At 45.7% G+C, this 22,722-nt stretch overlaps 1 protein-coding gene across 3 annotated transcripts; it reads left to right on the forward strand.

The window, feature by feature from the left end:
* The first annotated feature begins 304 nt into the window (after positions 1-304).
* LOC141122716 (E3 ubiquitin/ISG15 ligase TRIM25-like) lies at positions 305-22,491 on the forward strand. Of its 3 annotated transcripts, none has more exons than XM_073611996.1 (2): positions 305-430; positions 20,224-22,491. In XM_073611996.1, exons 1-2 carry the CDS (start codon positions 322-324, stop codon positions 21,570-21,572), a joined length of 1,458 nt encoding a protein of 485 aa, XP_073468097.1. In that variant the 5' UTR covers positions 305-321; the 3' UTR covers positions 21,573-22,491. The 3 variants fall into 3 exon arrangements, with proteins under 3 accessions (XP_073468097.1, XP_073468098.1, XP_073468100.1); XM_073611997.1 differs by having other exon boundaries at positions 398-475; XM_073611999.1 differs by having other exon boundaries at positions 413-491.
* Positions 22,492-22,722: the final 231 nt, after the last annotated feature.

A 22,722-nucleotide genomic window follows, 5' to 3' on the forward strand; every position in this document is an offset into this window, starting at 1 on the left:
TTATTATCTGCCCCGGAGTTCTCCTTTACATGGTTTATTATTATTACATAACAATACATTTTCACACTCCTTTATTAAATATTTTATTATTTACTAATTTTATTAAATAGCTCATTCATTTTCATTAATATATTAATAATACATATAAAACTAATATTACTCTGAGGATGATATTCTATGATGTCCTGATGTACTATATACTGATATAATATTATGTGACCTACAGAAAAATGGCCGCTCCCGGCTGGAGTCCATTCACAGAGCAGAGTGACCTCTAGTGTCTGCTGGAGGATTCCCTGTGTATTCTGCGCAGTGTGTATTATGGGTTGGACCTACGCAAAATGGCCGCCAGTCGGAGCCTCAGATAAACCTCGTTGGACCTCTAGCGTTTGGGGGGAAGAGACAGGAAAAGGAACTGTATGGAGACGAGGTGAGGAGGATACACAGAGGAATCCATGAATAATACTGATTATAGGTGATCAATAATCAATGTGAGAGGAGAGACATAGATTTATATCTTATTACAGAGATCTCAGCAGCCTGTACAGAGGAGCTTACACTCTAATGTCCCCTCCCCCACAGTCACATCAGTCTCTATACAGAGGAGCTTACACTCTAATGTCCCCTCCCCCACATCACATCAGTCTCTGTACAGAGGAGCTTACACTCTAATGTCCCCTCCCCCCCACAGTCACATCAGTCTCTGTACAGAGGAGCTTACACTCTAATGTCCCCTCCCCCCCACAGTCACATCAGTCTCTGTACCAGAGGAGCTTACACTCTAATGTCCCCTCCCCCAAAGTCACATCAGTCTCTGTACAGAGGAGCTTACACTCTAATGTCCCCTCCCCCCCCCACAGTCACATCAGTCTCTGTACAGAGGAGCTTACACTCTAATGTCCCCTCCCCCCCACAGTCACATCAGTCTCTGTACAGAGGAGCTTACACTCTAATGTCCCCTCCCCCCCACAGTCACATCAGTCTCTATACAGAGGAGCTTACACTCTAATGTCCCCTCCCCCCCACAGTCACATCAGTCTCTGTACAGAGGAGCTTACACTCTAATGTCCCCTCCCCCCCACAGTCACATCAGTCTCTGTACAGAGGAGCTTACACTCTAATGTCCCCTCCCCCAAAGTCACATCAGTCTCTGTACAGAGGAGCTTACACTCTAATGTCCCCTCCCCCCCACAGTCACATCAGTCTCTATACAGAGGAGCTTACACTCTAATGTCCCCTCCCCCCCACAGTCACATCAGACTCTGTACAGAGGAGCTTACACTCTAATGTCCCCTCCCCCCCACATCAGTCTCTGTACAGAGGAGCTTACACTCTAATGTCCCCTCCCCCACAGTCACATCAGTCTCTATACAGAGGAGCTTACACTCTAATGTCCCCTCCCCCACAGTCACATCAGTCTCTGTACAGAGGAGCTTACACTCTAATGTCCCCTCCCCCCCCACATCAGTCTCTGTACAGAGGAGCTTACACTCTAATGTCCCCTCCCCCCCACATCAGTCTCTGTACAGAGGAGCTTACACTCTAATGTCCCCTCCCCCCCCACATCACATCAGTCTGTACAGAGGAGCTTACACTCTAATGTCCCCTCCCCCCCACATCAGTCTCTGTACAGAGGAGCTTACACTCTAATGTCCCCTCCCCCCCCACATCACATCAGTCTCTGTACAGAGGAGCTTACACTCTAATGTCCCCTCCCCCCCACATCAGTCTCTGTACAGAGGAGCTTACACTCTAATGTCCCCTCCCCCCCACATCAGTCTCTGTACAGAGGAGCTTACACTCTAATGTCCCCTCCCCCCACATCACATCAGTCTCTGTACAGAGGAGCTTACACTCTAATGTCCCCTCCCCCCACATCACATCAGTCTCTGTACAGAGGAGCTTACACTCTAATGTCCCCTCCCCCCACAGTCACATCAGTCTCTGTACAGAGGAGCTTACACTCTAATGTCCCCCTCCCCCCACAGTCACATCAGTCTCTGTACAGAGGAGCTTACACTCTAATGTCCCCTCCCCCCACAGTCACATCAGTCTGTACAGAGGAGCTTACACTCTAATGTCCCCTCCCCCCACAGTCACATCAGTCTGTACAGAGGAGCTTACACTCTAATGCCCCCCCCCCCCACAGTCACATCAGTCTCTGTACAGAGGAGCTTACACTCTAATGTCCCCTCCCCCCCACAGTCACATCAGTCTCTATACAGAGGAGCTTACACTCTAATGTCCCCCCCCCCCCCACAGTCACATCAGTCTCTATACAGAGGAGCTTACACTCTAATGTCCCCTCCCCCCACAGTCACATCAGTCTCTATACAGAGGAGCTTACACTCTAATGTCCCCTCCCCCCACAGTCACATCAGTCTCTATACAGAGGAGCTTACACTCTAATGTCCCCTCCCCCCACAGTCACATCAGTCTCTATACAGAGGAGCTTACACTCTAATGTCCCCTCCCCCCACAGTCACATCAGTCTCTATACAGAGGAGCTTACACTCTAATGTCCCCTCCCCCCACAGTCACATCAGTCTCTGTACAGAGGAGCTTACACTCTAATGTCCCCTCCCCCCCACAGTCACATCAGTCTCTGTACAGAGGAGCTTACACTCTAATGTCCCCTCCCCCCACAGTCACATCAGTCTCTATACAGAGGAGCTTACACTCTAATGTCCCCTCCCCCCCCACATCAGTCTCTGTACAGAGGAGCTTACACTCTAATGTCCCCTCCCCCCACATCAGTCTCTGTACAGAGGAGCTTACACTCTAATGTCCCCTCCCCCCACAGTCACATCAGTCTCTGTACAGAGGAGCTTACACTCTAATGTCCCCTCCCCCACACAGTCACATCAGTCTCTGTACAGAGGAGCTTACACTCTAATGTCCCCTCCCCCCCACAGTCACATCAGTCTCTGTACAGAGGAGCTTACACTCTAATGTCCCCCCCCCCCCACATCAGTCTCTGTACAGAGGAGCTTACACTCTAATGTCCCCTCCCCCCACAGTCACATCAGTCTCTGTACAGAGGAGCTTACACTCTAATGTCCCCTCCCCCCCACAGTCACATCAGTCTCTGTACAGAGGAGCTTACACTCTAATGTCCCCCCCCCCCCACATCACATCAGTCTCTGTACAGAGGAGCTTACACTCTAATGTCCCCTCCCCCCACAGTCACATCAGTCTTTATACAGAGGAGCTTACACTCTAATGTCCCCCTCCCCCCACATCAGTCTCTGTACAGAGGAGCTTACACTCTAATGTCCCCTCCCCCCCACATCAGTCTCTGTACAGAGGAGCTTACACTCTAATGTCCCCTCCCCCCACAGTCACATCAGTCTCTGTACAGAGGAGCTTACACTCTAATGTCCCCTCCCCCCCACAGTCACATCAGTCTCTGTACAGAGGAGCTTACACTCTAATGTCCCCTCCCCCCCACATCACATCAGTCTCTGTACAGAGGAGCTTACACTCTAATGTCCCCTCCCCCCACAGTCACATCAGTCTCTGTACAGAGGAGCTTACACTCTAATGTCCCCTCCCCCCCACATCACATCAGTCTCTGTACAGAGGAGCTTACACTCTAATGTCCCCTCCCCCCACAGTCACATCAGTCTCTATACAGAGGAGCTTACACTCTAATGTCCCCTCCCCCACAGTCACAGTCTCTGTACAGAGGAGCTTACACTCTAATGTCCCCTCCCCCCCACATCACATCAGTCTCTGTACAGAGGAGCTTACACTCTAATGTCCCCTCCCCCACAGTCACATCAGTCTCTGTACAGAGGAGCTTACACTCTAATGTCCCCTCCCCCCCACATCACATCAGTCTCTGTACAGAGGAGCTTACACTCTAATGTCCCCTCCCCCCACAGTCACATCAGTCTCTGTACAGAGGAGCTTACACTCTAATGTCCCCTCCCCCCACAGTCACATCAGTCTCTGTACAGAGGAGCTTACACTCTAATGTCCCCTCCCCCCACAGTCACATCAGTCTCTGTACAGAGGAGCTTACACTCTAATGTCCCCTCCCCCACAGTCACATCAGTCTCTGTACAGAGGAGCTTACACTGTAATGTCCCCTCCCCCCCCCCCCCCACAGTCACATCAGTCTCTGTACAGAGGAGCTTACACTCTAATGTCCCCTCCCCCCACAGTCACATCAGTCTCTGTACAGAGGAGCTTACACTCTAATGTCCCCCCCCCCCCACAGTCACATCAGTCTCTATACAGAGGAGCTTACACTCTAATGTCCCCTCCCCCACAGTCACATCAGTCTCTGTACAGAGGAGCTTACACTCTAATGTCCCCTCCCCCCACAGTCACATCAGTCTCTGTACAGAGGAGCTTACACTCTAATGTCCCCTCCCCCCACACAGTCACATCAGTCTCTGTACAGAGGAGCTTACACTCTAATGTCCCCTCCCCCCACATCACATCAGTCTCTGTACAGAGGAGCTTACACTCTAATGTCCCCTCCCCCCACAGTCACATCAGTCTCTGTACAGAGGAGCTTACACTCTAATGTCCCCTCCCCCCCACAGTCACATCAGTCTGTACAGAGGAGCTTACACTCTAATGTCCCCTCCCCCCACAGTCACATCAGTCTCTGTACAGAGGAGCTTACACTCTAATGTCCCCTCCCCCCACAGTCACATCAGTCTCTGTACAGAGGAGCTTACACTCTAATGTCCCCTCCCCCCACAGTCACATCAGTCTCTGTACAGAGGAGCTTACACTCTAATGTCCCCTCCCCCCACAGTCACATCAGTCTCTGTACAGAGGAGCTTACACTCTAATGTCCCCTCCCCCCCACAGTCACATCAGTCTCTGTACAGAGGAGCTTACACTCTAATGTCCCCTCCCCCACAGTCACATCAGTCTGTACAGAGGAGCTTACACTCTAATGTCCCCTCCCCCCACAATCATCAGTCTCTGTACAGAGGAGCTTACACTCTAATGTCCCCTCCCCCCACAGTCACATCAGTCTCTGTACAGAGGAGCTTACACTCTAATGTCCCCTCCCCCCCACAGTCACATCAGTCTGTACAGAGGAGCTTACACTCTAATGTCCCCTCCCCCCACAATCATCAGTCTCTGTACAGAGGAGCTTACACTCTAATGTCCCCTCCCCCCACAGTCACATCAGTCTCTGTACAGAGGAGCTTACACTCTAATGTCCCCTCCCCCACAGTCACATCAGTCTGTACAGAGGAGCTTACACTCTAATGTCCCCTCCCCCCACAATCATCAGTCTCTGTACAGAGGAGCTTACACTCTAATGTCCCCTCCCCCCACAGTCACATCAGTCTCTGTACAGAGGAGCTTACACTCTAATGTCCCCTCCCCCACAGTCACATCAGTCTGTACAGAGGAGCTTACACTCTAATGTCCCCTCCCCCCACATCACATTAGTCTCTGTACAGAGGAGCTTACACTCTAATGTCCCCTCCCCCCACATCACATTAGTCTCTGTACAGAGGAGCTTACACTCTAATGTCCCCTCCCCCCACAGTCACATCAGTCTCTGTACAGAGGAGCTTACACTCTAATGTCCCCTCCCCCCACAGTCACATCAGTCTCTGTACAGAGGAGCTTACACTCTAATGTCCCCTCCCCCCACAGTCACATCAGTCTCTGTACAGAGGAGCTTACACTCTAATGTCCCCTCCCCCCACAGTCACATCAGTCTCTGTACAGAGGAGCTTACACTCTAATGTCCCCTCCCCCCCACAGTCACATCAGTCTCTGTACAGAGGAGCTTACACTCTAATGTCCCCTCCCCCACAGTCACATCAGACTCTGTACAGAGGAGCTTACACTCTAATGTCCCCTCCCCCCCACATCAGTCTCTGTACAGAGGAGCTTACACTCTAATGTCCCCTCCCCCCACAGTCACATCAGACTCTGTACAGAGGAGCTTACACTCTAATGTCCCCTCCCCCCACATCACATCAGTCTCTGTACAGAGGAGCTTACACTCTAATGTCCCCTCCCCCCACAGTCATATCAGTCTCTGTACAGAGGAGCTTACACTCTAATGTCCCCTCCCCCCACAGTCACATCAGTCTCTATACAGAGGAGCTTACACTCTAATGTCCCCTCCCCCCACAGTCACATCAGTCTGTACAGAGGAGCTTACACTCTAATGCCCCCTCCCCCCACAATCATCAGTCTTCAATTTTTTTTTTTTTTTATACAAATAAATATGTGAAAAGTGTGGGGGGGTACATTTGTATGGCGCCCCCCGGAGTCAATACTTTGTAGAACCCCCTTTTTCTGCAATTACAACTGCAAGTGACATTTTTGCCCATTCTTCTTCTTTGTGAAATATCTCAAGTTCTGTCAGATTGGATGGAGAGCGTCTGTGAACAGCAATTTTCAAGTCTTGTCACAGATTCTCAATGTGATTTAGGTCTGGACTGTGACTGGGCCATTCTAACACATGAATATGATTTGATCTAAACCATTCCATTGTAGCTCTGGCTGGATGTTTCGGGTCGTTGTCCTGCTGGAAGGTGAACCTCCGCCCCAGTCTCAAGTCTTTTGCAGACTCCAACAGGTTTTCTTCTAAGATTGTCCTGTATTTGTCTCCATCCATCTTCTCATCAACTCTGACCAGCTTCCCTGTCCCTGCTGAAGAAAATCATCCCCACCACATGAAGCTGCCACCACCATGTTTCACGGTGGGGATGGTGTGTTCAGGGTGATGTGCATTGTTAGTTTCCTCCACACATAGCGTTTTGTTTTTAGGCCAAAAAGTTCAGTTTTGATCTCATCTGACCAGAGCACCTTCTTCCACATGTTTGCTGTGTCCTCCACATGGCTTCTCACAAACTACAAACAGGACTTCTTATGACTTTCTTTCACCAATGTCTTTCTTCTTGTCACTCTTCCATAAAGGGCAGATTTGTGGAGAACACGACTAATAGTTGTCCTGTGGACAGATTCTCCCCCCTGAGCTGTGGATCTCTGCAGCTCCTCCAGAGTTACCATGGACCTCTTGGCTCTTCTCTGATGAATGTTCTCCTTGCCCGGCCGGTCAGTTTGGCTCGGTTCACACTGGGGCGACTTGTCAGGCGACCTAGTCGCCTGACAAGTCGCCTCCCGTTCTGTGCTATGGAACCGTTCTAATTGGAGCGACGCAAGTCGCTCCGACTTAGAAAAAGGTTCCTGTATTACTTTGGGGGCGACTTGGGGCGACTTGCATAGACTTCTATGCAGAAGTCGTCTCGCAAGTCGCCCCGCAGTCGTTTGCAGGTCGCCTCGCTGAGGCGACCTGCAAGTCGTGCCGCCCATGTGTGAACCGAGCCTTTAGGTGGACGGTCATGTCTTGGTAGGTTTGCAGTTGTGCCATACTCTTTCCATTTTCGTTTGATGGATTGAACAGTGCTCCGTGAGATGTTCAAAGCTTGGGAGATTTCTTTATAACCTAACCCTGCTTTATACTTCTCCACAACTTTATCCCTGACCTGTCTGGTGTGTTCCTTGGTCTTCATGATGCTGTTTGTTCACTAATTTTCTCTAACAAACCTCTGAGGGCTTCACAGAACAGCTGTATTTATACTGCGATTAAGTGACACACAGGTGGACTCTATTTACTAATTTGGTGACTTCTGAAGGCAATTGGTTCCACTAGATTTTAGTTAGGGGTATCAGAGTAAAGAGGGTGCCATACAAATGCCCCCCCACACACACACACACACTTTTCACATATTTATTTGTAAAAAAAAAATTTAAAACATTTATCATTTTCCTTCTACTTCACAATTATGTGCCACTTTGTGTTGGTCTATCACATAAAATCCCAATAAAATACATTTTAGTTTTTGGTTGTAACATGACAAAATGGGTAAAATTTCCAGGGGTATGAATACTTTTTCAAGGCACTGTATATAACTAGAGGGATCACCGGCAGGAGGAAGGAGGTCCTTATTCCTCTATATAGATCTTTATATCAATACAGGGATCACCAGAAGGAGGTCCTGATTCCTCTATATAGATCTTTATATCACTGGAGGGGTCACCAGTGGGAGGAAGGAGGTCCTGATTCCTCTATATAGATCTTTATATCACTAGATGGATCACAGGCAGGAGGAAGGAGGTCCTGATTCCTCTATATAGATCTTTATATCACTAGATGGATCACCAGAAGGAGGAAGGAGGTCCAGATTCCTCTATATAGATCTTTATATCACTAGAGGGATCACCAGCGGGAGGATGGAGGTCCTCATTCCTCTATATAGATCTTTATATCACTAGATGGATCACCAGCAGGAGGAAGGAGGTCCAGATTCCTCTATATAGATCTTTATATCACTAGAGGGATCACCAGCGGGAGGAAGGAGGTCCTCATTCCTCTATATAGATCTTTATATCACTAGAGGGATCACCAGCAGGGGGAAGGAGGTCCTCATTCCTCTGTATAGATCTTTATATCACTAGAGGGGTCACCAGCAGGAGGAAGGAGGTCCTGATTCCTCTATATAGATCTTTATATCACTAGAGGGATCACCAGCAAGAGGAAGGAGGTCCTCATTCCTCTATATAGATCTTTATATCACTAGAGGGGTCACCAGCAGGAGGGAAGGAGGTCCAGATTCCTCTATATAGATCTTTATATCACTAGAGGGGTCACCAGCAGGAGGAAGGAGGTCCTGATTTCTCTATATAGATCTTTATATCACTAGAGGGATCACCAGCAGGGGGAAGGAGGTCCTCATTCCTCTGTATAGATCTTTATATCACTAGAGGGGTCACCAGCAGGAGGAAGGAGGTCCTGATTCCTCTATATAGATCTTTATATCACTAGAGGGATCACCAGCAGGAGGAAGGAGGTCCTCATTCCTCTATATAGATCTTTATATCACTAGAGGGGTCACCAGCAGGAGGAAGGAGGTCCTCATTCCTCTATATAGATCTTTATATCACTAGAGGGGATCACCAGCAGGAGGAAGGAGGTCCTGGTTTCTCTATATAGATCTTTAGTGAGACCTCACCTAGAATACTGTGTCCAGTTCTGGAGACCTCACTTACACAAAGATATTGATAAGATAGAACGAGTCTAGAAATGGGTAACAAAAATGGTGAAATGTTTGAGGGATAAAACCTATCAGGAGAGACTTCAGGAACCTAATATGTACAGTCTGGAGGAAATAAGGGAAAGGGGAGACATGACTGAAACCTATAAATGCATAAAGTGGGTGACTAAGGGTCAGGAGGGCAGTTTTTTTCATTATGAAACCAAAATCAAGAACATGGGGACACGACCTCCAACTAACTGGAGGAACGTTCAAAACTAATCTTAGAAAGTATTTTTTTACTGAAAGGGCAGTTGACGATTGGAATAAACTACCAGCCGAGGTAGTGAGACAGTCAATAGTAAATGGCTTCAAACATAGATCTATACTCAGAAAAAAAGTTTAAAAAAATCTTCAAAACGTATGAAAAAATAAAATATAAATGGGAAGACTTGGTGGACTACTAGGTCTTTTTTCTGCCATCACTTTTCTATGTTAGGTGTGGGTAAGAGCTAAGGATGTATAGGAAGTCCCTCCAGTAATATATGGGTTTTTTACATTTTTCTTATCTTAATCGTACAATACTGGACATGGGGAACTTATTCATACACCATGGGTTTTAAGTTGGTACCCTCAGGTATCTGGGCAAGCCTTAGAGTTCATTAGTGTGATGGAAGGGTCTGGCGCTGTTCCTTTAATTAAATAATTCCCTACCTGCATATAGGTTTCTTAAACAAGGCATATAAATATAAGGCGTTTGAATAAAAACGTTCAGGTATCAGATGGTAATATACTTAAAAAATTATACAATTGTGAATGCTACGCAAACTGTAAATATATAAAAAATGTGTAAAATATATAAAAAATTGGTGTTGTCAAATCCCATGTATAGTGGTGCTGGTTAGTATTCCAAAAGGCGTTAGGTAAAAGGGGAGGGGGAGGGGGGAGAAAAAGGGAGAAAGGGAGAGGTGTGGGAGATCTGGAACTAAAAAGTGTTTTAAATCACTCCTAATAAAGTGCAAACGTGCTGGTGAAATTCAAAGGAAGTCCTTATTGTGTAGTACACTTGTTGTCAAATTCTTGGCATATATCTTGTGCAATATCTTGGTGCATGTGATGTTGTGGTTATAATCCTTCAATGGTTTTAAATCCTTGCTCTGAAAGTGCAGCCACTCACCAGATCACTTCACCCCTGCAGGGGTATCAGGCAATTACAGTTTTGCGCCACTGTACGGCGATCGCTGGCGGGCTCAGGATCGTAGTATATCATATGTAAAGAGAGAAGGGGTGTCCATAGCGTAAAATTGTATTTAAAAAGATTTTATTAACCAAATAGAAAGGTACTCACAATTTTACAGTGCAAATCAAGCGAAGTAGTAAAAAACATCACAGTTAGCCTTCAGCGCTGGTAAAGTAGGTAATGTTTGGGAAGCACAGATTAGGCCACGCCCTACGCGTTTCGTCATTAGGACGTCTACGGGAGGATTATAATTGAAGGATTATAACCACAACATCACATGCACCAAGATATTGCACAAGATATATGCCAAGAATTTGACAACAAATGTATTACACAATAAGGACTTCCTTTGAATTTCACCAGCACGTTTGCACTTTATTAGGAGTGATTTAAAACACTTTTTAGTTCCAGATCTCCCACACCTCTCCCTTTCCCCCTTCTTCCCCCCCCCCCCCCTTTCCCCCACCTCCACCCCCTCCCTTTTTCTCCCCCCCTCCCCCTCCCCTTTTACCTAACGCCTTTTGGAATACTAACCAGCACCACTATACATGGGATTTGACAACACCAATTTTTTATATATTTTACACATTTTTTATATATTTACAGTTTGCGTAGCATTCACAATTGTATAATTTTTTAAGTATATTACCATCTGATACCTGAACGTTTTTATTCAAACGCCTTATATTTATATGCCTTGTTTAAGAAACCTATATGCAGGTAGGGAATTATTTAATTAAAGGAACAGCGCCAGACCCTTCCATCACACTAATCAATTCAGCTGTCCCCATTTATGGTGACTGCTTGTTGGGCGGCAGCAGTTCCAAAAATCTCACCAACAGACCTTTATTTCCACTGCGCGGGTTCACCATCCCTTTACCAAGCCTTAGAGTTCATGTCCTCTGGCGGCACCTTCCTTATAACCCTACATTTGCTCCTGTGAGACCTCACTCTAGTGAGGTATAGGAAACTATAGTTACCCTTCAAAGTGGATGTAGGGGATCGCTGGGTAAAACAAGGCTTAACCATGGCTGCTGACCAGACCCTTAAAATGGCTGCTAATCGATAGGGGGGAGCTGTCTAGCTATGCTTCTATCAGACCTATGGCAACTCTTCCTTGTCTCTCAATGGGACTATTTAAACAGCAGCACTAGGCATGTGTAGGTACCCCTGACTTTTGCGCAATGCTTATTGCGATTTTTTTTTTTTTTTTACCAAAAATATGTAGAAGAATACATATCGGTCTAAGAGCCCTTGCACACTGGGGCGGGGGCGGCGTCGGCGGTAAAACGCCGCTATTATTAGCGGCGTTTTACCGTCGGTATGCGGCCGCTAGCGGGGGGGTTTTACCCCCCGCTAGTGGCCGAGAAAGGGTTAAATACCACCGCAAAGCGCCTCTGCAGAGGCGCTTTACCGGCGGTATAGCCGCGCCGTCCCATTGATTTCAATGGGCAGGAGCGGTAAGGGAGCGGTATACACACCGCTCGTTCACCGCTCCGAAGATGCTGCTGGCAGGACTTTTTTTACCGTCCTGCCAGCGCATCGCTCCAGTGTGCAAGCCCTCGGGGCTTTCACACTGGAATGAAAGTAGCGGCACTTTCAGGGGCGGTTTGCAGGCGCTATTATTAGCGCAATAGCGCCTGCAAACCGCCCCCAGTGTGCAAGGGCTCTTAACTTAGCTTTTTTTTTAACAAAAATTGGGGATATTTATTATAGCAAAAAAATATTGTGTTTTTTTTTTTTTTTCAAAATTGTGGTTCTTTTTTTGTTTATAGCGCAAAAACTAAAAACCGCAGAGGTGATCGAATACCACCAAAAGAAAGCTCTACTTGTGGGGGGGGGGGGAGGATGCCAATTTTGTTTGGGTGCAACATCGCACGGACCGCGCAATTATTAGTTAAAGCGACGCAGTGCCGAATCTCAGAAAATGTCCCGGTCATTAAGCAGGCAAATCTTCTGTGGCTGAAGCGGTTAAACTACCACTTGGGTGTGGCTACATTATAAAGCACATTTCGAACAATGTGGATAATGAATACAACACAAACCCAAAAATATGATGAGATAATAGCTTCCTTTTTAAATAATATGATTTTTCATCATGATTGCGCCTTTTTGTATAGTAGCGTGTATATATATATTTGTTCCATTTTGTACCCTTTGTCTTTTCCAATATTAGTATATAGATATGGAAACAGCGATGTTCCTTTTTGTACCCTTTTACCAAAAATAAATGAGCTCCAACTGTGTCAATAGTTTCATCTTGTCAAATAATGAAATGCACATCTTTCGTACTATTGTCGGCTATCTCCTGACCTGATCCTGTATTCTGTTACCTGGCTCCTCCTCCTTACTCGGCTCGTCCCTGACTTGGCTCTGTTCCTGATTCCGTACCTTGTTGCCCACATGTTGATGACCTTGGGCTATCCCACAACCACGCTCCTGTCTGCTGACTTCAGCCTCACATCTCATCCGAGTGCCTGCCCAGGTGGTCTGCGATTACGGTCCTGCGTCCTGCTGCGAGTTCCTGCTGCAAGCCTGCCAGAAGCTCTACTTCTCCAGATGTTCCAGTTCCGCAGTACAAGCAGAGTGCCTCTTTAATCCCAGCTGAACTACGGTGCATGGTTGCCCCTCCTGACCTGATGGTTCTTCTGCCTTCCCAAAGTCGCACTTACCTACACCTGCAGGTACTCGTGTTCCTCCTATCCCTTGGCTCCCTCTTTTTCACTCTCCAAACGGGACCCGGGTTGGAGATACAAGAGAGGCCGACCTCATTATTTCAATCTCCCTTCAGGTACGTGACAGCCAACCATCTGCCCGCCTGTTACCGCACTTTCTCATGTAGTGCAAGGGTTGCATATGGACTTGCAGTCTGCATCCAGCATGGCTTCCACTTCTGATCATTCAAGAGTTAAGGATTCTGCTGCTCAAACTATGACTTTTACCCATGTTGACCTGTCTTGTTCCCCTGAGCCCAGAGTACCCTTACCTGAATGTTTTTCTGGGGACTGTAGGAAATTCAGAATGCCAGTGCACTTTATTTCTCTGTTGCCTTGCTCATTCTTTACCGAGGAAGTGAAGGTGGGGTTCAGTTCCTCAGCTCTCTGCTGCTGGAGGAACCTCAGGCCGGGGCACACCAGCTTCGGGAGCAACGTGACCCTGTCCTGGCACCAGTAAACTCCTTTTTTCGCTGCCATGTCCCAATTATACGCTGATCCTTTCCGTCACTAAACTGCTGAAAACCATGCAGAGCCACTTACAACAGGGCTCAAGACCTGTGGAGGACTATGTATCGGATTTTTGGTTATGGAGCAATGATACTAAATGAAATAACTCGGCATTAAGTTTTCAGTTTCGTCTTGGCTTCTCTGAAGCTATCAAAGATGAACTTGCCAGGGTGGGAACACCCACCTCCCTGAATGACTTAATTCATCTCTGCATACAGATTGACTGTTGGCTGCGCAAAAGACAGTTTGAAAGCTCTGGGAAGCTCCATCCAATGCCTGCTCGTTCCTGGGAACCCATTGGCTGTCTCCATTGCGGCCATGCCAGAGAACCGCCACTGACATTAAGGCATCTCCACATGCCAGCTTCCCTAGACCTCCTCTGTCAAAACAAGAGCGGTCACGACGTCGCTGTAATAATCTCTGTGTCTACTGTGGGGATGAAGGACACTTTTTACAGACTTGTCCCCGAAGACGCCATAGGAGACCTTCTCCTCCACCTCATACAGTTTGCTGCATTGAATTCTGGTCAAATCCACACTATGCTGCCAGTCTCCTTCCAGCTAGCAGAAAAGACTCTCGCTGTTTCCGCCATTGTGGATTCTGGGGCCTGTAGCTGTTTTGTGGACTCTTCATTCGCAGCCATGCATGAACTAGCCCTTTGTGCCAAAAGAAGCAGCTTCTTGGTCTACCTGGCGGATGGTTCAGGCATCAAATCTGGAGCTGTCACTCTAGAGACTGCACCTATCCTATGTATTACGGCTTCCGGTCATCAGGAATTTACCTGCTAAAAACTTTGGTATTGCATACTGATCTCATTTCCCAAATCAAGACAGCAGTTCTGCATCATCCTCCATCTCAGGACCTTCCCCTGGCAGGACATTTTGGAATACATAAGACTTCAAGTCTAGTTCTTAGCTCCTTCTGGTGGCCAGACCTGGTACAGTATTGCAGAAACTATGTTAAATCTTGCATAGCATGTTTATGGAACAAGTCTGATAGAGCTAAAAATTGGGGTCTGTTAGAAGCTCTTCCTGTATCTGAAAAATTATGGAGCATGATCTCTATGGACTTTATTGTCGAATTGCCCCCATCTGAAGGATTTACCCACCATTTTCGTGATTGTGGATCGTTTATCCAAGATGGCCCAATGTATGCCCCTGAAAGGTACCCCCTTCCGCTACAGAAACTGCTTCTTCTTTCATCAGTGAAATGGTACGTCTACACGGTATTCCTGTTAACATCACTTCAGATCGTGGGGTACAATTTACTTCCAGATTCTGGAAGACCTTATGTAAAGTTTTGGGCATGAAAACTGTTTATCACCAGCCTATCACCCACAGATGAACAGTCAGACGGAGAGAACGAACCAGACCCTGGAATTTTGTTTTTCTTTTGCACAAGATGATTGGGCATCTCTTTTTCCTTTACAGACACCTTACTTTTCAAACTATGGATTTCACCTGTCCTTCTTGCCAGATGTTCCCCAAGAATCTTCAGTACCAGCAGTACAGGATCGGCTGGAGATCCAATAATCAGTGTTTGCAAGAAGCTGTTACCAAATCTCAGGCAAATAATAAAAGGTTCTATGATAAGAAGAGGAGGGGTAATCTAGACCTGAAGCCTGGGGAACGCATGTTGATGACCTTGGCTATCCCACAACCACACTCCTGTCTGCTGACTCCAGCTTCCCAGCTCATCCGAGTGCCTGCCCAGCAGTCTGTGATTGCGGTCCTGCCAGAAGCTCTACTTCTCTAGATGTTCCAGTTCCGCAGTACAAGCAGTGCCTCTTTAACCCCAGCTGCACTACGGTTCATGGCTGCCCCTCCTGACCTGATGGTTCTTCTGCCTTCCCAAAGTCACATTTCCTGCTGCAAGTTTCCGGGTCTACACCTGCAGGCACTCGTGTTCCTCCTGTCCCTTGGCTCCCTCTATTTCACGCTCAGCAGGACCTGGGTTGGAGATACAAGGGAGGCCGACCTTGTCATTTCAGTCTCCCTTCAGGTATGTGACAACTGTAAAGGTTGCAATCGCCTATAACAGTGATGGCGAACCTTGGCACCCCAGATGTTTTGGAACTACATTTCCCATGACGCTCAACTACATTGCAGAGTGCATGAGCATCATGGGAAATGTAGTTCCAAAACATCTGGGGTGCCAAGGTTCCCATTACTGACCTATAAACATAATAATAACCATGACAGAGTCCTTATATAGATCTTTATGCAGGACATTCAAAAGCTTCCGCTTATTTTTAAAGTTTACATTCCTAATACAATTTATGAGGTTTAAATTATCTTGTCCTCATACCATTGGAATATAAAGGGTCCCTACTTCATCTATAAAAACTTTTTCCGATGTCCCACATTTGGTGGAACAATAGAGAGATACTGCCATTGTCTGGAATATCCAAGAATGATGACTTTCCTTCTCCTGGGCAAACAGATGTTGTCTTGTCTACAATACCATGTTTGTGAGTTCTGAAGTCTCGTAAACATATCCAACATTTCTTTGGTTCCAGGTGTTGTATAAATACCACAAACCCCATTGTTCGGAGACTAAAGGGTCCTTGTCTTTAAATGACTTGTTCACAACTTGTTTGCAGACCAATTTGAGTCAGTGTTTGTCTCTTGGGAAAGTTACATGTTAATGTGATGTTTGTCTCTGAGCCTAATTGTAAAGCTCTCATGGTTTAAAATGAGAGAAATTATAAAATTTTTTTTTTTTTTTATTCAGACAGGCTCTAACAGAATATTACTGTGTAAAACGGGGCTATATTCAGGATGTATTGACTTTACACTGTGAATTTTTCAAGTTTGGTGCTAAATTTGAGCCTCTCAGTCTCAGGTGTATGACGGGGTGTTCATCAAACCACTGGTCACATGCTTTAATGCCACTTCCTTCTAGAGCCCTTTAAAACAGGTATCTCCAAACTACAGCCCTCCAGCTGCCGCGGAACTACACATCTTATGAGACATTGTAAAACTCTGGCATTCACATAGATGATAAGGCATGATGGGAATTGTAGTTCCTGAACAACTGGAGGGCCATAGTTTGGAGACCCCTGCTTTAAAAGGTACTCAGGTGCTTCCTCCCTCCCTTTCAAGACAAGGATTCACTGCAGGCCGATCTGCACCTGGGTTACCGTGTACTCCTACCAGACATGCTTACCCTATCTCCCAAACTGTACTCTGCAAGTACCCCGCAGGGAAATACGTGCGTCTATGGCAGAGACCAGGCAAAAGGGAGAAAAGTCTGCCAAAAGCCCGCAAAACACTTAAACTTGGAGTGATGATGCATCCCTTACAATTGAGCAGGAACTGGTTTTAACACCGGTCTCATCATCCAGTTGCAGCTCTATTTTATGCATTCAGCAAGCGGCCTGCTTGACAAAAGCAGAATTCTCTGATTCTGTGTCACAATTCCTAGGACAGATTACAGCACAAATTCAATCATCTTTGTCCAGAGCTTAGAAACACCCAGCCTCTTCTCCTACTCTCATTTTTCAACCCATTTGGAACCTGATTAGGCTGTGTTGGAAAAAGCTGCAAAAGATTTCTCTCCCCCACACTGTCACTATATTGAAGAGGGAGCTTCACACAATATGCTTGCTAACGTTGACAAGCTCATTGCCTCTGTCTGCAAAAGGCATTGTACTAGTGGACTCTCCTCCATTTTGCCATTCCCCTTTAAGCACAAAGAGACCAACAAAAACATGAACAGATAGAATGTGCAGTTCATGATTGGGTCACGCCTGAAAATGATTTTCACTCCCTCAAAAATCTTTGTTGAACTCTACCCAGTGGAAAAGAAAGTTTGCAAAAAAAAAAAAAAAAAGAAGTGTGCTGTTCCTGTGGCTGTTCCTGTGGTTGACACTACCATCTCTGTCCTAAAAACATCTCACTGTACATATTAAATAGCTGTTGTGTCTTTTAAAGATTCTGATGACAGAAAATTTGAGAAGCTCTATTTTAACCTGAGTGGCTCAGCCCTGCAACCAGTTCTTGCTGCTATTTCATTATGTTAAAATGCACCTAACTGGACTAGGACAAAAAATAACCAACATAACCCCCGTCTTTCACTATTGTGCTGTTGCAGAGCATTTACAACAATTGCCTTCTGTTGTTCTTCTCTGTGTTGATGCCCTGGAATATGTCTTGTGGAAAATATAAAGAATGGCTCTAATCTCCATTCATATGCTCCGAGTCCTATGACTTGGACAGTAGAAGCTGCCTGTAAAAGGTGCTGCACATGTATGTCTTTTCAAGGAAAATGTCTGTTTCTTAAGGCACTTGACCATTTCATCAAAGAGGTCACAGGTGGGACAATTTTACTTCCTCAGACGAATGTAACAAAGGCCTCTCCTCAGGAGCTCCCAGCTTCTCAAAAGGAGAGCACCTCAACGCTCAAACCAGCCTTCAACTTCAAAATCTAAGTTCACCCCTTCCTTTCAGCACAAAGCTTGGTCCACAAAGGCTACTAAGCCCTCTCCAAAGCTCTGTTCACAGTGAAGGGGGTGCCCTCGCTCCTAAGAGTGGGGGGATGTTTGTTGCAGTTTACATCCCTCTGGATCACAGACATTCCTGAACTATTGGGTTCAGTTATTTCAGACAAGGGCAAGATAGAGTTCAAGACTCTACCACCTCACTGCTTTCTTCTTTCAAATCAACCAAAAACTGGCCAAGGGCAGTCAGATTGCAAAAGACATTGAACCACCTATTTTCTCAGGGAGTCATTGTATTAGTACCACCACAAGACAGGTTCAAATGATTCTATTCTAACCTGTTCACTGTGCCAAACCCCAATGAAGGATATCTGCCCTTTCCTGGACTTAAACCTCTTAACAAATTCCTTCACATTCCAAAATTATACTTTGGAATTTCAAGGTCAGTAATTGCCTCTCATCCTGTCTTCTCCTGCCAAGGTGTTCAGAAATATATATTGGCACCCTTGCTTCGCCCTTTTCAGAACTCAGGGCGTCCAGGTGGCAGACTTTCTAGATGACTGTCTCCTGACTGACTCATCTCCCTTACAACTCAAATGTCCGAAAGACATTGCAGCTGCTTCAGGCCTTTGGCTGGGTGATCAACTTCAATAATATGCTCTCCAGCCCTTCCTGTGCCTAAAATGCTTGGGTCAGACCTGGATACATGCCAGACAAATGTCATTCTTCCAATTTCATTCAAGAACTCTCCAACTACATATTCTGTCAGCATTGGAAAAGCAGGCTTTTTGGCTGCATCTACCCATTCTCCTATCCTCCAAACAAGTTCTTGTCCTGGCGAATCATTACTTCAACTCTAACAGAGGGAAGATCTTTCCTTCTTTACAATTGAAAGGTTCTTACAACAGACGCATGTCTGTCAGGCTGAGAAGGAGTCTTTCAGTCCTTGACAGTTCAGGGAACATGGCCAACAGAGAAGGCCAATCTCGCAATCAACATCTTGGAGCTCAGAGCGGTCACTATCTCTCCAGCTTTGGACCCCTTCTAAAGGGACACCCAATTTAGGTGTAATCAGACAATACCACTACAGTACCATATTTCCACCATTAAGAGGACACAAGGAGCCTGGCTGCCTTTAAGGAAGCCGACCAGATTCTCGCATGGACCGAAAGTCACTGTCCAGCGATTACTTGGTTCTCTCTTCCTCAACATCAGACAAAATTGATTCCTGAGCATCCTCAATCACTGGCCCTAAAACAAAAATAAAGTTTTGCATATTCCTCTAAAAAAAAAAAAAAAAAACACCTGAAAAAATGCAAGGAGAGGGAAGCATGAGCTAAAAGAACACATTGATTGGTAATTTGTTGCTCAGTTGTCAGTGAACAATTGCATTAGTTTGCTGTTTTTTCCAACTGCAAATGGCTAGAGCTTATGACACACTCCATGATTGAACTGAACCCAAAGCTCTTTGCTAGGAGGAAGTGATTATTGATCGTTGGGTGCAATTGTAGCAAATAAATGGCCACCTTAGTTTGCAATTTCCACAAACTTCAAATATTATTATTATTATTATTATTATTATTATGCAGGATTTATGTAGCGCCAACAGTTTAAGCAGCGCTTTTACAATAAAAAAGGGGGACAATAGAGTTACAGTACAATAAAAAAGAAGAGAGTTAAGAGGACCCTGCTCAGAAAATCTTACAATCTAATAGGGTGGGGAAAGTGTTACATAAGGTTGTAACTGTGGGGAATGAGCTGAAGGAAATGATAAGAGATTAGCTGGAGGCGTGATCGACTTCCCTGAAGAGATGAGTTTTCAGGGATCTCCTGAAGGTAGCTAAAGTAGGAGATTTGGGTTTACCTCAAGCCCATGCTCAACTCAAACCTCATCCTAACCCAAGAAACTCTTATCTACTATTGTGTTAGTACATACAGTGTATAAATTACCCCCTGAGTGGGTTCTTATCCCTGTACTACAATATATCCCATCAGAACAGGAAGGGAAGTGTGAATTCTGACTGACTGCACCTATATCATGTCTGTATGAGAGAGGTTGCTACATGAGAAGACAACATCTCTCCTGCCAGAGTATCGGGAGCGTAATGATAGCTGTACTCTTGCTGTTCCGTAAAACTTAGATGTAATTAACAGGTAAAATCCGCAAAGTGGCATGCACCTCATTGGATGTAACCTCTAGTAATCTGTTTTCAAAGTGGCTAAATTCCTGGAGCTTAGCTTTGAGTGTCAGAGAATTTCACTTTCTTTTCTCTCTTCTGCTTTCAGTAATGGCGTCTGTTGATCTGAGAAAGGAGCTGGAATGTTCCATCTGTCTGAACATTTATACAGATCCTATAACCCTGAAATGTGGACACAATTTCTGCCGGAACTGTATTGATCGTGTGTTGGATATACAGGAGAGGTCTGAAGGTTATTCCTGTCCTGAATGCAGAGAGGAGTTCCAGGAGCGGCCTTCACTGCGGAGGAACATAACACTGCGTAACATAGTGGAGACTTTCCTGTCTGCTCAGCCAGCTCAGGAGAAGTCCGGGGTCTTCTGTACTTACTGTATTCACACTCCTCTACCTGCTGTGAACACCTGTCTGCATTGTGAAGCTTCTCTGTGTGACAATCACCTGAGAGTCCACAGCAAATCACCAGAACATGTTTTATGTGACCCCACCACTTCTATGGAGAACAGGAAATGCTCCATCCATAAGAAGGTTCTGGAGTATTACTGCACTGAGGACTCCTCCTGTATTTGTGTGTATTGCGGTTTCATTGGAGAACATCGGGGACACCAGGTGGAGACTCTGAATGTGGCCTCTGAGACGAAGAAGAAGAAATTGAGAAACGTTCTGCAGAAACTGATGACAGAGAGAGAGGAGACGGAGAAAAGAGTCCAGAGTCTGCAGGAACACAGGAGGAAAGTACAAGGAAAAGCAGATGATGAAACCGAAAGAGTCACTGCCCTGTTCAGAGACCTCAGGAGACGTCTGGAAGACCTGGAGAAGAGAGTCCTGAGTGAGATCTCGGGACAGGCAGAGCAGGTTTCACTATCGCTGTCTGATATGATCAAAAAGCTGGAAATAAAAAAGGAGGAGCTGTCCAGGAAGATGGGTGACATTGAGGAGCTGTGTAACATGACGGATCCACTGACTGTCCTACAGGAATCAGACACAGGTGACTTGTGTCATACTGAGGATCGAGATGATGAGGACGGAAAGAGACGTGATAAACTCCTCCATGATGGAGGGGATCTGGATGTGGCGAGGATCTCACACACATTACACACAGGTTTATCTGATATATTACAGCAAACGTTGGGGGTTACAGACTTATTACTGGATGTGAGTACAGCTGGTAATCATCTACATATATCAGATGACAGGAAAATTGCCTCCTGGTCAGATGAGAGCCAGAATCACCCAGAAACACCAGAGAGATTTCATAGTCATCAGGTGATAAATAGTATAGATCTGGATTATGAGCCTGGGTGGATCTCCTTTTATGATCTGTGTGACCCGATCCAACATCTCCACACCTTCACCTCCACCTTCACTGAGCCCCTCCATGCTGGGGTATATGTAGGGAATGGTTCCTGTATAAAGATATCTGGGGGTGAATTGGTGTAATACCCAGGCAATAGGAGGAAGCAGTGGAGAAAAAAAACATGACTTTTTTTTATTTATAAAGCTGCAGGCTCTGGGGCCGTCATCTTCATCCTAAACCTCACTTCACTACCTAGTGTGTCACTGACCAGGAACAAGTATGCAGGAGGTCGGATTTTTCCAGCTTCACTGGCAGCATGCTTATTCCAGATCAGTGAAACACTAAATACTGTAGCCAGGATCAGGATGACAGCCCTAAGGCCTGCATCTTTACAGTATATCTGTAGTCCAAAGGTTTTTTTCAGCTTTGGATGGAGCGGGGGGAAGCATTAGAACCCCTATCAGATTTTTACTACTATCCGGTGCTCCATCAGACAGATTTCCCCACACTTCCTGTCTCAGTGACAATGTTTTACCAGACAAGAAGTGAGGGGAACTCTCCAACAACAAAGACAGAAGTAAAAATGCTTTTCTTTAGTAGAGTAAAGAACCTTTGTCAGAGTTTTATTTCTGTCTGTGACCTTGTTGTAGATTTTCCATAATTTCCTATCTCGTTAAACATTGTCACCAGGACAGGAGGTATGGGGAGATCTCTCTCATTAAGTCCAAGATAGCAGTAAAAACCTGAGAGGGGTTCTAATCCTCCACTTTCCAAAACATGTTTTGTCTGGACACACACTATTAGAACTAATTGTTATTAGAACTAATTGTTGATTTCCGGATCCTTGGAAGGTCTTGTTGTGGATCGTGGAGATAGTTGGTCTCCTTCTACAATGAGATAAATGGAGTCTGGAGGTGGGGTAAAGTTGATTCTGGTGTTCTGAGATAACAGAAATTAATGTCTCTTGTAATTAATGAGGTGCTGCTTTTCCAAATGTTTCAACTTTCCAATTATTACTTCTATTTTGTATTTCTTTTTCAAATAAACTTGCAAATGTGATCAGAGGTTGTTGGATTCCTTCTCACATGCCAGACTAGCTTTGGCAATAATTGTAATACCGATGTAACAGAGATCATTTTGTTCTTGAGCAAACAAGGCTTTCTATTGTTAGTATTGTTTTACAATTTTTTTTTCTCTTTTAATATTTGGGGGGGGGGGGGAGTGTTAGCTCAGTGGTAGAAACCTTTTTTCTGGCCCAACAGCACCAAACCGGTATCGGGATTAAAGGACCTC

Source organism: Aquarana catesbeiana, linkage group LG01 (genome assembly GCF_042186555.1).
Source record: "Aquarana catesbeiana isolate 2022-GZ linkage group LG01, ASM4218655v1, whole genome shotgun sequence".
Lineage (NCBI taxonomy): Eukaryota > Metazoa > Chordata > Amphibia > Anura > Ranidae > Aquarana > Aquarana catesbeiana.